This window comes from Pelodiscus sinensis, chromosome 19 (genome assembly GCF_049634645.1).
Source record: "Pelodiscus sinensis isolate JC-2024 chromosome 19, ASM4963464v1, whole genome shotgun sequence".
Lineage (NCBI taxonomy): Eukaryota > Metazoa > Chordata > Testudines > Trionychidae > Pelodiscus > Pelodiscus sinensis.
In genome coordinates, this window is record NC_134729.1 from 17088689 (window position 1) to 17106372 (window position 17684).

Sequence of the window (17684 nt, forward strand, 5' to 3'; positions counted from 1 at the left end):
TAGCTCTCAAAGACGAGAGTGTCAGGTGCATGCCCCCATTCTACAGATGGGAAAACTGAGGCCCGGAGCTGCACCCTCTCCTTCTGGGAGAGGCCAGGGACGGATGGCACGGGCAGGCAGCCCCGTCTGGTGTGCGCAGGGAGATGAGTGGACAGGCTGAGGTCAGGGAGGTAGGTGTGCGGAGGGCTGGGAGAGGGGGAGAGCAGTGACAGCAAGAGATTGTGGTTTCCTCCTGAGCATCCCTTGGCCACTGAAGGACCCTGCTGGACCCTTCTCTGCTCCGCTGGAGCCTTTCTTACACTGCAAACCCCAGGAGCCGTTGCTGTTAGAGGCAGCCCATGAATCAGCGTCTCTGTTAGACACAGGGGCGCCCCCCACCATGGAGAGGGCTCCTTCCCACTGGGAGAACATGAGCCGTGGGTCTTAAGGACTTGGGAGGACCTGGATCTGGGGGGGGGGGAGGGGGGGAGCTTCAGGCCTGTGTGTAAACAGCTCTGGGGGCCAGTCCTACGTGCAGACACTGCCCTCCGGTTCCCTCACAGTTCCACCCCCCTTCAGTTAGTAACAGCCTGTCTGGTTGGGATGAGTTTGTGGGGTCTCAGCCTGGCTCCCTGTGGCACAGGGGCCGGGTCACAGCATCCGCTCTCCTGGGCAGCCGTGGCAGAGAGACCACGGAGTGCGTGAATGGGCCACGGAGAGGGGGAACCGGCCCGCGCTCCGTCAGGCCAGTCCGGGCCTAGTGACGGAGGGCAGGGTAGATAGCTCAGCCTCTTGGTGTCGTTGACCCCAGGGCGTGTCCACACCGTGGGGGCTAGAGACGCACAATCATGCGCGGGGTCTTTCAATGTAGGTTGGTAGTTCACACCTCTCCGAGCGGCAGTGGATCTCCAGCATGTAGGGGTGTGAATTTTCCACCCCGCTCAGCGACGTAGCTAGGTTGATACAAAGTTTAAGTGTAGACCCGGCTCTGGCCCCCTCTCCACTGCGGACGCCACGCGGGTTCCAACAGGGCTTCTGCCTTTCACCCCTTCTGCATTCGCACTCTCCTACACCTCGGTCCATGCCCCGCCACAAGGCAGCCCTCACGCCCGGAGCTACTGGGCAGAACCCGAGTGAGCCCGCCCTACGTGGTGCTCACCCGAGAGAGCTGCAGTGAGAAGGGGCAGGCGTCAATCCCCGATGGGCCTCCAGCAGTGTAACCTCTAATTTTTGCCACCCACGTGTGGAATAAATGTTGTTGTGTGCACCAAAACATGTGCAGATGTGCACCACCAATAGAAACCCATTTTGCCAGATGTGGACACGATGGGCTCTCTGCGAATCATTTTAATTGACAGCATCTGCAACCAAGCCAGAATCCCATGATCCCCGAAACTCAGGGGGATTCCGGAACTGACGGGAGGGTCCCCAAAAGTTCACAGGTAGGGGAACCCCCCAAAGTTTTCTGTTGTTCCACAGGAACGCAGTCTGGACAAGGCTAGCTGCCCCAGGCCCTACGGAGCCTGCCAGCTTGTTAGAGCGATGGGCCAGATCTCCAGGTGGGCAGGTGTGGGGCCGCCTGACACGGGCTGGGGGTACGGGTGTTGTACGCTGGGCTGGTTTCTCACTGATCTGGTCCCCCGTGGTGGCCAAGCGCTTTGGCGCAGTCACGCTGGGGAACACGGCTCCCGGGTGGCCGCTGGCCCAGCTGTTGGCCGTGTTCCTCCAGTCCCAGCTGCCCTTCCCCCCCCACCCGTGGGACTGCCCCAGTTCGGCTTGCGTTGCAGCGGGGCGCAGGCTGGACTCTGGCCTGCGCACTCCCTGCCACTCACGCCCCTCCCCCGCAGGCCCCCCAAACTTCCGTTGTTTGTCTCTGAAGCCCCCCGCCCCCCATCCCGCCGTTGATGAATAATTTCTCAGTGTCAGGGACCTGCCTGCTTCCCTTGCAGGGGGGGGCGTCGGCCCGCGGTTTTGTCTGGAGTGCTTTAAAGAGAGACTGGCAGCTGACACGGCTCCCCGCGGCGCCCGGCCCCCCCGCCCCGTCCCTCCCACATCAGGGGGCCCGTGTACTGCTGTCAATCTCGCCTGTTGGGCAGGCCGGGGGTGGAGGCCAGCAAGCCAGAGGCGCTGCAGTGGGAACCGTTCTCGACCGGCTCGTCCCATCCTGGGGCCCTGGGGGTTCTGTGTGACGGGTGCAAAGCCAGCATCACGCATGCGCTCACATGCAATGAACACACACACGCACTCCCATGCATGAACACACAGTCACATGCCTGAACACACACCCTCACGTGTATGGTCACACTCACACACCTTCACATGTATGGACTCACACATACACTCACATTCATGAACGCATACATACATGTATGAGCATACACTCACTCACACACGCATGTATGACCACACACGCTCACATGTATGAACGAACAGTCACATGTATGAATACACACACTTGTGTATGAACACACACACACGAGAAGTGACTCGCCCGAGGTCACACAGCTGTTGTCAGCAAGCAGTCAGTTACAGCGCTGCCAGGAGCCGAGGGGGGTCGTATTGGGTGCTGATTTCTGTCCTGTTTCCACTGACAGCTGCAGGCGCAGGGCCGAGGGTCTGCTCTCTGACCATTGGTGGCTCTTGAAGCTCCCGGAGCAGTGTTGGCCCCGGTGGGGAAACTGAGTCACAGAATTGCAGCACCGCGGACAGAAGACAGCAAGCATGCTGACCCTGCCCCAGCCCCGTGCTCTGGGCCTGACACACAACTGGCTTTCTGCAGTAGGGTCCAGAGTGTTGACATCTGTGGGCTTCGGCCCAGGGATGTAAAATCCCATTTAATTGGTTAACTGGTTAATGGGCTGGAGTGGCCCCAACTAGTTAAGGTTAACCAGTTAACCAGTGACATCCCTACTTCAGACCCGGCCTCTACGCTGGTGTTTTCCATGGCCGGAAAGGCACCGAGCTCTGCCGTGTCTGGAAATCTCGTCACGTAGCCAAAATACAAGCAGGAGGAGGAACGGTTTTATGTTAAGTGTCTCCTGGCACCTCGTGAGTGTGTGAGCCTACGTGTAAACACACACACACACACACACACACACACACACACACACACACACACACACACACACACCCCGGTTGTCACACACACACACACACACACACACACACACACACACACACACACACACCCCGGTTGTCACACACACACACACACACACACACACACACACACACACACACACACACACACACCCCGGTTGTTACTCCAGGTGATCCGTACTGGCTCTGCAGCTTGGAAGTCGAATCAGGTCCCCGTCCCCCCCCCCCGCCCACCTGCCTTCGCCTTGCTGATGCTGGCAAGAGAATATCTATTTGCGGTAAGGTTCCTCTGTAGGGCCTTCAAATTAATTAGCAGAGAAAACCCGTTCAGTGTGGGGAGAGGTCAGGATCGTTCCCAGCGCGTCCGCGCATTGTACCCAGGAGTCTTCGTCAAGCGAGCGGGCCAATGAAATCGCCGCCGCGAGTTATTTTAAATGTCCCCAGAAGACGAGCGTGGGTTTGGAAGGTGGCAAACGGAGCCGGCTGCTCTTAGGGGACGGTGGAGCATCATGGGCTAAATTGGGAATTGCCAGTGTACTGTGGAGTCACTTCCCAGCTCCGCTAATCCCTTAATCTCTCAGATAATCAGCGCCCAAACCCCTAAATTACAATAGGATTGCAGCACACATCTGCAGGAATACCAAAAGGGTTTGATGGTATCACACGCGTCTCCTCTTCTTTTTTCTTTTGCTGCTTATTACCAAGTGTTGCCGGTTTGTTTATCTTAAAACAATGCGGCGCCGACTGTAATCTTGCACGGTGAAGGTGGCGTGGGAATGTTTGACGGGTGCGCCGCGCGGAGGACCTGTGCATCAGGATTCCCGGACTCTGCCCCTGGTTTTGGAAGGGGAGAGCGGTCTAGTGGTTAAAGGAAGCGAGGAGAGAGACTCAGAAATCCTGCAGTGACTGAAGGGCAGAGGAAATACAAAGGCTCAGACTCAAAGCTGGGCTGGCGAGAGGCTGTTCTCAGTGGGGGCAGATGGCAGAACCAGGAGCGATGGTTTCAAGTTGCAGTGGGGGAGATCTAGGTGGGAGAGTAGGAAAAACAATTTCCCTGGGCGGGTGGGGAAGCGCTGGGTTGGGTTCCCCGGGGAGGGGGTGGAGTCTCCATCCCTGGAGGATTTTAATTTCCGATTTGACCAAGCCCAGGTTGGGCTGATTGAGTTGGGTTGGTCCTGCTTTGGGCAGGGGGCTGGACTCGATGCCTCCTGGGACTCTATGAGTCTATGACACCCGAGTCTTCTTCCTGGCTCTGCAGCATTGGCCGTGTGACTTACCCTAGAAACCTGCCAGGGCTGGGTGCTGGCGGCTCACAAGGCCAAGCGGGTCCATCCGGAGCCGTGTTGCTGTGGGCACCTTGCAGAGCTGTCCTGCCCGGGCTGGCCGCTGCCCTTCCCTGGATCGCCCGCCTCTCACCCCGGCTCTCTCCTTCCGCTCCCCGCAGGTTCCATCAGGGGGACTACACGGTGGAAGTCAGCATCAACGACTACCTGGACATCTACTGCCCGCACTATGAGGAGCCCCTCCCAGCGGACCGCATGGAGCGCTACATCCTGTACATGGTGAACGGCGAGGGCCACGCCTCCTGCGACCACCGGCAGAAAGGCTTCAAGCGGTGGGAGTGCAACAGGCCCGACTCTCCCAACGGGCCCCTGAAGTTCTCGGAGAAGTTCCAGCTCTTCACGCCCTTCTCCCTCGGGTTCGAGTTCCGGCCGGGCCACGAGTATTACTACATCTGTGAGTAGCGCGCGCCGCAGGCTGGCGGCCCCCGGGGTCCTGGATCTGTGACCGTGGGGGGTTGGGAGGGTAGTTCTCATGGAGAGCGAGTGCACTGGCGTGGTGCAAGCATGTGGTGATGAGCCGGTGGGTGGGGCTGTGCAACACTGCCCCCTGCTGGATAGAATCAGAACCGTTCGGCTGTGTGTCATATCCCTCATACTGATAGAAGCGCTAATGGCCGGGGGCTGTGATCAGAACGGCCAGCCTGGGTCAGACCAAAGGTCTAACTCGCCTGCCCTCCTGTCTGCCCACAGCGGCCAACACCAGCGGCCCCAGAGGGAGCAAACGGAACAGGGATTCATCCTGGGATATCTCCCGTCACCCATTCCCAGCCATTTTGGAAGAGGACAATTCAGGCTTTCTCGCGGCTGCCCATGTGATGTTTCAGAAGGGGTGGGGCATTAGGCAGAAGGGGGCGGGGCATCAGACAGAGGGGGTGGGGCATCAGACAGAAGGGGCGGGGCATCAGACAGAGGGGGCGGGGCATCCCCCAGCCCTTGATACTGCATGGAGCGCACGGTGGCCACCAGGAGCACTGTGGGTCCTGGGGTGGCTGGACCCGTCCCCCATTCCCGCGCCAGCAGGCCTGTGGGGGATGAGGCATTTTCCATAGCTGGAAGGGCAGAGCACGAGGCTGGGGTGTCGTGTGCTGGGGAATCCGTTCACCCCCCGGCCTGTTATTGGGGCCTCTTCCCTCCTGCAAGGTGCAGAGCTCCCTTGAGGAGAAGAAAAAACATCGGGACGCTCACAGCCTGCGGAGTAGGCGGGAGCCAGGCTCTGGCCGCTCCGTGCCGCTCCACTGATGCCAAGCAGCGGCAAAGCCACCTGCCGCAGCCTCTCCCCGCCCTGCTTTCTGGCTGCCAGAGGGGCACGTGGGAGCCGGAGTGTGCTGGGCCCCCCGTGGCCCTGGTGAAACGGGGAAGAACTCCTCGTGCTTTTCCGTGTCAGAGCACGTGGCCTGCACGCAGCCGGGCAGCCCCTTGCTGCTGGCCGGGGAATGGGGAGGCTGGCAGCGCCGCCCAGGGTCGTGGGCTGCCCGGTCCAGCGTGCGTACCCCCACCGGACTCGAAATCTGGGTCAGGTTCAAAGCCATGGGAGCCCTCCAGTGCGCTGGGCCCAGGGGAAGGGCCCGGGGCCAGCTCCGAACGGGCCCGCCCGTAGTGTTCCAGGGGGGTAAGAGGATGCTGAAGGATTCCCCGGCCTGCTGGATTTCTGGGAACCCCAGCCCTGCCACCTTGCTGGGGCTCTTCCTTCCTGGGGGGGGGTGACGGCGAGTCGGGGTTCCCCTGGTCCTGTAGCCCCGGAGCAGCCAGGACAGACCCCACAGCCAGTAGAACTGGGGGGTTACTGCTCCTCCGGGATACAGCCCAGCAGGGACGTGATGTGGCTACAGGAGTCAGGGCCCGGATGCCTCCATCGCCCCCCCCAACCCTCAGTCCTCAGCTTAGGTTGTTCCCTTCATGTTTTCCAGCCAGCGACTCCCCTTCCCCTGAAACCTGGTGTCCGTCTCCGCCTCCCTCCCTTTGTCTCTCTCCCTGGGAAGAGCCTTGTTCTCTACCCAGGCTGGGCCTGGGTGTCTGGGCCAATGCACATGTGGGGGAGTCGGTGGGAATCGCACAGCCCAGCGCAGGGGAGCCCCGGGTCACAGAGCAGCCAGCCCCCCGCTGCGTCACAAGGGGCTCTCTTAGCTCCACGTGCTCTACTGGGTCGCTGTGTTAAACTCAACCCCGGGTCCTGGGCTGGATTCAAGCTTCGGTGCTAGAGGCCTGGAACGCCGGGAGCTCAGCTCTCCTTTAAAAGGCCCCCCCAAACGAGGGATGTCAAATCCCGTTTAATTAACCGGTTAGCCGGGGCGGGCGGGAGCAGCCCTTCCCCGCCCCCCCAGCCACGGACGGCGGCTGCTCCATCCCCATCCAGTGAACCGTAACCAGTAACCATCAGGGTGACGCCCACCGGTTAACCATTCCCATCCCTACCCCAAGCCCCACGTCTCTAGTCCTCCGGGGAGCAAAGAAAAGCTTGAAAACATGGCCGGAGGGTAACCGCTGCCTGCTTGGTGCTGCCGAATTGTCCCAGGCTGCTTAATGCCGTGGCTGCTCCCAGGACCCGCCTGCTCCCCGTGCGGGGACTCCTCCCCCCGCTCGTGTGTAGCACTGCCGGTCAGTCACCTGAGCGTGCTTTCCAAAGAGGGTCAGGACCGTTAGCGTCATATTGCAAACGGGGAAACTGAGGCACGGGGCCATGGGGAGCCATTTACTCCAGATCACGCCGCTAAGCCTGGTCAGCTGAGTCCCGGTCCCCGGTGCTGCTCAGAACTAAACCCACCTTTCCGTGGGGGGGGGGGGGGGGACGGCGAGTTTGTTACGCCTCAAAGCAGCGACTCCCTGGACTCCCTTGGGCCTGCCGGAAGCTGAGACCCTAAGGGCTGGCGTTTGAGAGCCAGAACCGCTGAGTGCTCAGAGAAGCCCAGGCTGGGAACCGCCTGCTTCCACCCCGGGGGATCTCCATGAAGCCAAAATCACTCAGGGGCTGGAGTGACCTGCCTGGGCACCTGCTGGGGAGGCTGGTTGGCCTCGAGGCTTTTAGCGGGGTCAGAAGCGGGGCTTTGAGCCTTCCTTGGGGCGAAGTGGGGCTGCAGGGTGGCAGGGACGAGGGAGAAGGGGGCTCCTCGTTCGGAGGGGGCGGGCGCAGGGCCTGGGCATGGCGCTGCCGAGTCGGCCGAACGTCCCGGGTTTAGCTGGCAGAATGGATCCTGGGGGAACCCCGTGGATTACACCCTGGGAAATGCCGTCTGGACCCGGGAGGGAAGGGGGCAAAACTGGGGAGAGCCCGGCTCCAAAGCAGCCCCTCCCTCCCTTCTCTGCCCGCGGCGTAATGGCTAGCGGGAGCTCAGCAAAGGCGGGGAGGCCAGCTCCCTTTGGCCACGGCTGCAGCGTTTCAGCCGCTACCGAAAGGCCGAGAGGGGCAGGAAGTGGGGGGGGGGAGGGTGTGTGGCTCCCCAAAGCCTGTGGCCATGGAGGGTGGAGAGGGTGCGGCAGATGGCCGGTCTCAGCCCTGTCGTAAGAGAAGGACCAGCGCGCCATTCAAACTCTGCCTCCTCTGAAGCCACCCACGCCCGGGTGCTAGGGCTGGGGGAGGCAAATCCCTGGGCCCCGCCCCTTCTTCCTGAGGCCCCGCCCCTGCCACTCAGGGCCCCATAGGAGCCAAACACCCCCCCACACCCACTGTAGGGGCCGGCCAGCTTCCCTGGTTTGCCCTACTCCCAGGCCTCGATCCTGCAAATATTTAACCCCAAGCCGGCTTTTTACTCCCACTAGTACATTGACATGCGCAGGGCTAGTCCCTGACTTACAGCCGAGCACACGCATGCCGGATCGGGCCCTTCGTAAGAGGCAGACCCGGCCCATCGCTAATTGCCAACAGACACAGGGCAGTAATCCAACGGGGCTAAGCCAAAGCGGACAGGGGCCAGTGGAAAAAAGTCCCACCAGCCTTTGACTCCGACCCCAGGAGTTTTGCAATTAAAGGTTAAAATTAAAAAAAAAATTAAAAATCCTGACCCCAAAGCACTCGAGCGTGTCATTTGAAGCCAGAAACCCTTCTCCTTCTGTGCAGGAGCGAACCGGCGCCGTTATCTTTCCTATTATTTTTCCCCTTTTTTCTAAAGCATCTGTTTGGAAGGCACTTAATTTGTTCCTTTTATCTATATTAAATTACCATTCGTCCCCCCCCCTAGAAAATGTCACTCGTGAAATAACTGCATCTACAACTCTCTCTTTTCTTATTCTGTTTTTTTTATTATTATTTTATTTTTTTTTAATGTCGTTAGGGAGAGATTACACAGGAGTAAATGGTGAAACTGATCATTGCTAAACCAGTTAGAATTCATGTCATGCGGAACATTAGAAATTATGCCTCTTTGAGGAACCGTATTTAGCAGACATGAAAGAAAAGAAATTACCTCCTTCTAGAGCTCACAAATTGGAATTCCATTAACCTCCCAGGCAACGAGATGCAGCGTTGTGTTCCCCAGTTCTGGGTCAAGGTTAAGTGCTGGCGTTGGGGACAGAAGCGCATGGCAGGGCCCGGCGGCTGATCTGGATTGGATCAGAATTTACAGCCGGGTTTGGGAACAGGGTTCTCTGGCCTCTGCCCGGCTGAGGAGGTGAGTTCATGTTTGGGGAGCTGCATGATGTATTTACTCCTCAGCGAAAAAAATCATTCTGCACAGAATCTGAAGCAGAGAGCGGCTGCTTTGCTCTTTCGACCGCGCTTTTGTTTCAGTTTTGGATCCCAATATTCCATTTAAAACAAAGAGCGGCAAGACAGCAGAGAGGAGCCAAACTATCCGGGAGAGACTGACGTCTTTCCTAGCGGGAGAAAGTCGCATGGAGGAAGTTATAGGTTGTGAAGCCAAAGGAAGAGGATGTGGGCACCCCGGGGGAGAGACAATGATACAGTGATCCGTGGGCTGATGTAGAAAAGCTCAATTAAACATGCTGGTTAATGATTTGTGTTCGAATAGCACCGAGATCCCAGCCGGCGCCAGAACCCCTTTGTGCTGGAGGCTTCATAGACACAGGGTCCCTGCCACAGAGCAATCTGAATAGACCATGGGTGGAGAAGGGAAACTGAGGCATGGAGAGGGGCCAGCACTCATCCAAGGTCACGCAGCAGGTCAGAAGCAGAGCTGGGATGTGAACCCAGGTATCCTAGTCCACGCCCTTGGCCACTACAGGGTGGACCTCTCTAGTCCGGCACCCTAGGGATCTGACCGGCGCCGAACCAGAGAATTTGCCAAACCACGGGAGGTCGATATTGGCTAGCAGCATGACCAGCACGGCCCCTGCTTCCTGGGCTCTGAGACATGGAGGGGTAAATTCGAGCTAAACAACAATCCAGACTCCTGAGAGCCAGGCCTGGGGCCGTAGACAAACTTTGTGGGACCGCGGGGAACTTGGCCACCCCCATGGTAAGTGGCCGTCCGGCAAACCACAGTCACATCGGACCAGGGATGCTGCCGGACCAGAGAGCGTCAACCTGCAGATCAAATCCCCTGGAAGCGGCAAAGACAATGGACTTTCTAAAAACAACATGAATCATACTGGAACCTGGAACAAGAAAGGGCGGGGGGGGGGGGGGGAGTGAGAGAGGGGGTGAGGCTGACAGGTACATTACAAGGGGGGGGCTGGCAGGTACATTACAAAGGGGGGGAAGTGGCAGGTACATTACAAAGGGGGGAGGCGGCAGGTACATTACAAGGGGGGGGCTGGCAGGTACATTACAAAGGGGGGGGCTGGCAGGTACATTACAAAGGGGGGAGGCGGCAGGTACATTACAAAGGGGGGGGGCTGGCAGGTACATTACAAGGGGGGGGCTGGCAGGTACATTACAAAGGGGGGAGGCGGCAGGTACATTACAAGGGGGGGCTGGCAGGTACATTACAAAGGGGGGAGGCGGCAGGTACATTACAAGGGGGGGGGCTGGCAGGTACATTACAAAGGGGGGAGGCGGCAGGTACATTACAAAGGGGGGAGGCGGCAGGTACATTACAAGGGGGGAGGCGGCAGGTACATTACAAGGGGGGGAGGCGGCAGGTACATTACAAAGGGGGGAGGCGGCAGGTACATTACAAGGGGGGAGGCGGCAGGTACATTACAAGGGGGGGAGGCGGCAGGTACATTACAAAGGGGGGAGGCGGCAGGTACATTACAAGGGGGGAGGCGGCAGGTACATTACAAGGGGGGAGGCGGCAGGTACATTACAAGGGGGGGAGGCGGCAGGTACATTACAAGGGGGGAGGCGGCAGGTACATTACAAGGGGGGAGGCGGCAGGTACATTACAAGGGGGGGAGGCGGCAGGTACATTACAAGGGGGGGAGGCGGCAGGTACATTACAAGGGGGGAGGCGGCAGGTACATTACAAGGGGGGAGGCGGCAGGTACATTACAAGGGGGGAGGCGGCAGGTACATTACAAAGGGGGGAGGCGGCAGGTACATTACAAGGGGGGAGGCGGCAGGTACATTACAAGGGGGGAGGCGGCAGGTACATTACAAGGGGGGGGCTGGCAGGTACATTACAAAGGGGGGAGGCGGCAGGTACATTACAAGGGGGGAGGCGGCAGGTACATTACAAGGGGGGAGGCGGCAGGTACATTACAAGGGGGGGAGGCGGCAGGTACATTACAAAGGGGGGAGGCGGCAGGTACATTACAAGGGGGGGGGCTGGCAGGTACATTACAAAGGGGGGAGGCGGCAGGTACATTACAAAGGGGGGAGGCGGCAGGTACATTACAAGGGGGGGAGGCGGCAGGTACATTACAAGGGGGGAGGCGGCAGGTACATTACAAGGGGGGGGCTGGCAGGTACATTACAAAGGGGGGAGGCGGCAGGTACATTACAAAGGGGGGGGCTGGCAGGTACATTACAAGGGGGGAGGCGGCAGGTACATTACAAAGGGGGGAGGCGGCAGGTACATTACAAGGGGGGGGCTGGCAGGTACATTACAAAGGGGGGGGCTGGCAGGTACATTACAAAGGGGGGGGCTGGCAGGTACATTACAAGGGGGGGAGGCGGCAGGTACATTACAAGGGGGGGAGGCGGCAGGTACATTACAAGGGGGGGGCTGGCAGGTACATTACAAAGGGGGGGGCTGGCAGGTACATTACAAAGGGGGGGGCTGGCAGGTACATTACAAGGGGGGGAGGCGGCAGGTACATTACAAGGGGGGGAGGCGGCAGGTACATTACAAGGGGGGGAGGCGGCAGGTACATTACAAGGGGGGGGCTGGCAGGTACATTACAAAGGGGGGAGGCGGCAGGTACATTACAAGGGGGGGGCTGGCAGGTACATTACAAAGGGGGGAGGCGGCAGGTACATTACAAGGGGGGAGGCGGCAGGTACATTACAAAGGGGGGAGGCGGCAGGTACATTACAAGGGGGGGGCTGGCAGGTACATTACAAAGGGGGGGGCTGGCAGGTACATTCTGAGCGGGGGAGGAGCTGGCAGGTACATTACAAAGGGGGGGGGAGCTGGCAGGTACAAACCAGATGAGCGCTAAACCTGGAGCGCTTGGTAACATTTCACTCTCCCGCCTGCAAACAAGCCTCTGGAGCAGACAGGCCCAGCAGGGGGTGGATGGGAACAGGCGCACACAGACACACAGACACACGCACACACACACAGACACACACACACACGCACAGACACACGCACACACACACAGACACACGCACACACACACAGACACGCACACAGACACGCACACACACACAGACACACGCACACACACACAGACACGCACACAGACACGCACACACACACACACACACGCACAGACACACGCACACACGCACAGACACACGCGCACACACACACACACACACACGCACACACACACAGACACACACAGACACACACACTTGCCAGGATGCTGCATTGTGTCTCCCTAGCCACGGCTGCATCCCTTAGGCCGTGCAGTGAAGAACGGGCCGGTGGTGCGGCAGCTTTGTCTGCGCTGGGGATTTCAGCCATGGGGGGGGGGGGGATTCTCGGCGTCATCGCACAGTCCCCGGCGTGACTAGACAAAGCTGGAACCAGCCGCCGCTTGCCCCGGTGCTGCTCGGCCGCGGGGCCTGGCGCTGCTCCTGGCAGGCCGGGGCTGGCCCCCCGGGGTGGCAGGAAGGGCCTGTTCCCAGGGTAAATCGGGGGACGCTCACTCTTTGCCCCGTTCTGTAGCTTGACATTGGAGGCAGGGCTGGCGTCCTGGCTGCACCTGGAAGGGACGCTCACAAGTCCCAGAATTCACCCTCGGGTGCCTACGCTCAGAGAGGATCCGCGCAGCGGGGGGCGGGCTCTGGACACCTTACCTACCCCCCTCCAGGCGAGGGGTGTCAACAGGTAATCGGTTACCTGGTCAGCATCACCTTTACCGGCTGCTCCCGCCCCATCGGGCCCACCACGCCGCAGGCTGAGGCAGGCACCAGCAGCCCCCCACGGAGCTAGGAGTCCTGCAGGGCTGGCAGCCCTACGGGACGGGAGCTGCTCCGGCCAGGCTGTAACGATCCCCTGCCCAGAATCCCACTTGATCAGTTAACTGGTTAACCCTAGTGTTTCACTGGTTAGCTGATTAAACAGGATTTTACAACCCTACTCCAGCCTGGCCTGGCCTCCTGAACCAGCCCTCTGCTGTTTTTGAGGCGTCGCAGCTTCTTGCGATGCTTCTGTGCTGACATGCCTGGGCAGCAGCTGGGTAGAGGGCTGCAGTGGCAGAATGAACTCCTTGGAGCAATTCCCAGCTCTGCCACTGACCTCCTGCATGTCCTTGGGCACATCACTTCGCCTCTCATTTCCGTTTCTGGCCTGGTCTCCCCCGGGGCCTGTAGATACACCCGTAATAGAGGATGTGATGAGATTCAGACAGAGAGCAGCACAACCTGGACCCGCATGAGATCCGGACGGAAGAACCGAGCCGGGGGAAGAGACGATGGCTGGAGAGGCCTGTCGGGGTATGTCTGTACCACAGTTGGGAGGTGTGAGCGTGGCAGGTGCAGACATACCTGAGTTAGCTTTGATCTAGCTTGCTCGCAGGCTCAGTACGTACCTAGCATTCGGGGCGGGCCCACTTGGTCGCGGCTTGACGGCTGTTTTTAGCCAGCTAGCTAGATCAACGCCAGCGTGGGTTTTCCTCCGTGGGCAGCAGACGCACCTCTGCCAGCCCGGTAGCCCTACCCTCGTGGCCCTGGCGTGAGTCCAGACAAAGGCTTGAAAATATGACGCCTTGAAGTCCCACATAAAACTCGGACGGCAAATAGGAAAGAACCCAACGTGAAAAAACGCTACAATTTTGAGAGCGATCTTGTGATTATTGAACAGCTGAAGAAATGCTCCCGGGACGGCCGTTGAGTATCGGTGCCTACAGCACCTTGCATAATGGGGCGCAGCTTAGCTGGCTTCAAGACAGTCCCACGAGATACGTTACCTTAGAACAGCCATTAACATTTATAAACAGCGACCCGTTTACGTGACCGGTCCCTCGCCCCATCAGCTTACTCATAACCATGCTATTTATGAATTAACTAGAAGACTTAGCCTGTGTTGCCTGGGTTCTTCAGAGCAGGGGGCTGGCAGCGTGGGGAGGTGCCAGAGTGACGATTGGGGGGTGAGGAGGGGCTCAGGGAGGGGGTACCATCCGGCAGATAGCCTTGCCAGATGCTTTCAACAAAAATCCCAAACATGGCAAACGTGCTTGAGCAACAAAAACGGGAGACCAAAGTTGTTGAGCAAAAAAAAAAAAAGCGCTGTGCCCCACGCTCCTTACTCCCCCCCACCCCCCAGATGCAGCAGGGGAAACTGTCCCTGCCGGGCTTCCGTCCGAGAGAAACAGGACATATTTTCTGGTTTTTTTTTAACCAGACGGGGGATCTGAATACCAAACTGTCCAGGCGAAAACTGGACATCTGGCAACCCTACTGGCAGGGCTTTCTCTGCTCCCCCCGCCTCGAGGGACCTTCTGTGTCCCTGTAGGCCCCACAGCAATGTGCCCAACGACTGGGGGGAAGGGTTTGGGGCAGAGGGGCTACTTACCCAGTCTGGTGGCAGGCAAGAAGGTGGCGCCTCAGCGGTGGTGCGGCTGCCCCCCAGTGGCCACTCTCCAAATTACATCCCTCCTCTTTGTGCCCCTCCCTTTCCATGTTATGGAAAACAGTCCCATTCTCTGCACCTCCCATTGTCCTGGCACAACCCAGCCTGACCTCGCTCTAAGTGATGATCAGAGGAAGCTGCCTCCCGAATTGAGTGGCCCTTGTTCTTACCGCTTAGGAGGCGTTCTTGGACAAACGGACTCACAGAGGGACACACAGACAGACAGACGCACAAATCTCTAAGATCCAGATAGCATGATAGTTACCGAGGCCCCCACAACCTCCTGCCCAGGGCACACCAGAGACACCTCTTAAGCCAGTCTTTGTGCCACGGGGTTACCGCCCTGGCTAGCCAGCCCTGGGCCCGGGGGAGGCCAGGTGAAACCTGCAGTCAGAGCCCCGTTTCCAAGAGCGCTCAGACATACCGGGGGAAGGGGATGAAGAGGGGCTGGCATGTTGGGGCGGACCAGTGACGCCTGTTGCCGGGCCGAATGATGGACAAAGCCGGGTGGAGTGGTAAGAGGCGATTTATTCGGTTTCGATATCCAGACCACTCGTTCCCCTTCGCCTCGCGCCCCACGAAGTGAGCCCTGAGTTATGGTTACAGCATCTTTTATCCCGACCCTTCCCTTGGTACCTGCCCTCTCCCCTTCTTCCAAATCATCCTTTTGTTTCCTAATAAGGTGAAGATTGCCCCTTCCCGGACCCGACCTCTTTGCTTCCTAATATGGAGAGGCTACTTTTCCCCAGACCCTACCTATTGATTTCTTATACGGTGCATTTTGAAACCTTATTTTACTGGCAGCAGCTTGGGTAACTGGAGGGCCTAATTTATGGTAAGGCCCCAAATTAGGGAACTTGGTGGCTTAATTTGCAAGAAACCTCTACTCCTGAGGCATTCCTCGTATTGCCCTCTTTCCATGCAGCTGAGGGTCATCTTGCTTCCAAGCTGGGTTTCTGCGGAGTATTGTGGAGGCAGGCTCTTATGCCTGGATCCCCCCTTCTGCTCCCTGTAGGCCAGATCCAGCACCGAGACCCCCTTTCTTCCCGTGCCCACAACGCCTCCAAGGGGCCGGGCTGGTTTTCAGCAGTTCCCCAAGAGCCGGGGAGGTGGGCAGGGAGCCCGGTTCTGAGTTCACCGGCGTGGCGGGCTTAGCTCCGGCGGGCGCGTCTCTTCCGAATGAGAGGGCGGGCTCGGCCCCAAGCCTGGAGATGGGGGGGGGGGGGGAGGGTTGATCCAGAACCTCTGCCCTTCGCAGCCGAGCCCCGTGAGAAGGCCTGGCAGGCGGGGTCAGGCTGGGTGTGCATGCAGCTTACCTGGAGCACAGCTGGCAGGAGGGGGGATCTGGAACACAGCCAGGGGCTTGTGCTGTTAAAAAGCTTTCAGAGCCATGGGTGGGTGGGGGGTGGATTAAAATCAACTCAGCACTTTGCAGGCAGCCAGCAAAGAGGGACGGCAGGACCCTGGCCCGGCTGCCCACATCAGAGCCGGGCTGCAGCTTCCCGAGCGAGGGGCAGCGGGTGGCGCATCCTGAAAAGCACGCCGCTTGGGCTCTTCAGCCAGCGTTGTTGGGTCCAGCTGGCACTTGCAGGGCAGCTGCCAAGCCTGTGAGAGTTCTCTTTTGCAGACAGAGAGGGGCTACGAAGTTGGGGGTGGGGGTTGTATGCACACCCGTCCCTCGGAGAGGCCTGTGAGTCCCCACACCTAGAAGCACATGGGGGACCCATCTGGAGACGGGTGTGGATGTCCCCCCCGCCTTGCCGAGGAGCTTGCTGTGTGTCCGCAGGGGTGGCCCGGATGTGGCCCATTAACGTCCGTGCTTGGGTGAATCTCACCTCCTCGCTCTCCCGGCTTTACATTTTAAATGAAACTTTATGGAGAATAATTTTCTCCGTCCCTTTTTAATTAAAAAATAAATAAGTTCCTTTTAAAACGGACATAAAAAAAATTCCATTTTCCATGTGGAGAGGGGAGTTTTGCTAAGATAATTATTGCAATTACTTCTTTTATCTCTCCGATGAGTATTATTTTTATTACGAGCTTTTATCTCCATTTTCCCGGGGAAGGGGGAGCCGGGTGTAGCCGGCCACTCCGAACAGACAACACCGCGAGTCAGTGGAGTGGGTGAGTTCTATCCCCGCCCTCCAGGGACGCCCCGCCCAGGTACCAGCGCCTGACGGGCTGGGAGGGGGTGATGCGAAGGCTCCTAGAGTTAATAAGTCCCCACCCCCGGGGCTGTTGCACTAGAGCGAAAGAGCCGGGCGCCAGCTGGCTCCGGATAGGGTGAAACATGCAGGAGCAGGACCTGGCTTTGGCAGGCCCACGCACAGCAGGAAAATGGGCCATTTCCTGCCTGTCCCGATGCCAGCTCCCCTCCCGCAGCAGAAGCGAAGGGCACAGGAAGCACACGGGCATGGGAGCCAGTGGGCACAGCACAGAGAGGGCAAAAAGGCCTTCGCTTGGGGCTGAGCTGCATCACGGAATCCCCTGCTAAAAAGGCCCCAGCCTCCGTCCCAGGGTCCCAGCAGGGATGGCGTAATATCACTTGCCATATGGACCGGGCTAGCTAAGGAGTCCTCACAGTGGGGGCAGAGAGGGGGAACCTGGGGGCAGATTTGGGGCAGGGCCGGATTGCTCCTCCTGTCTTGCCCCCAACACCCCTGTTCGTGCAGCCCAGACGGATGTCGGCTTTTTTTGCGACAGTGTCACACGGTTGACTCGTACTTAGCTTGTGGTCCCCGAGCTCCCTTTCTGCAGGGCTCCTTCCCAGACGGTCGCTTCCCATTCTCTGTGTGTGACACCGACTGGTCCTCCCTAAGCAGAGAGCTTTGCATTTGTCCTTATTCAACTGCACCCTGTTTCTCTCAGCCCAGTCCTCTAGTTTGTCCAGACCATTTGGAATGACGACTTTATCCTCCAAAGCACTGGCAACCCCTCCCAGCTTGGGATCATCTGCAAACTTGATAATTGTGCTCTCTGGGCCAATATCTAGATCACCGATGAAGATATTGAACAGCGGGGTCCCCAAATGGATCCCTGCAGAACCCCACTTGTTCTGCCCTTCCAACATCACTGCGAACCTTGGATTACTCTCTGAGAACAGTTGTACAGCTAGTCATGCACCCACCTTATAATAGCCCCCTCTAGGTTGTATGTCCCTAATTTATCTAAAAGAAGGTCATAT

The 17684-nt window shown here is 58.7% G+C and overlaps 1 protein-coding gene across 1 annotated transcript in view; it reads left to right on the plus strand.

Annotated features, from left to right (window-relative positions):
* The window catches only part of EFNA2 (ephrin A2), a 137050-nt gene that overhangs the window by 99590 nt on the left and 19776 nt on the right, over window positions 1-17684 (plus strand). Inside the window, exon 2 of the mRNA XM_006124980.3 lies at window positions 4523-4815. Within this exon, the coding sequence (XP_006125042.2) occupies window positions 4523-4815 (293 nt within the window). The remainder of the gene's footprint in view (window positions 1-4522; window positions 4816-17684) is intronic.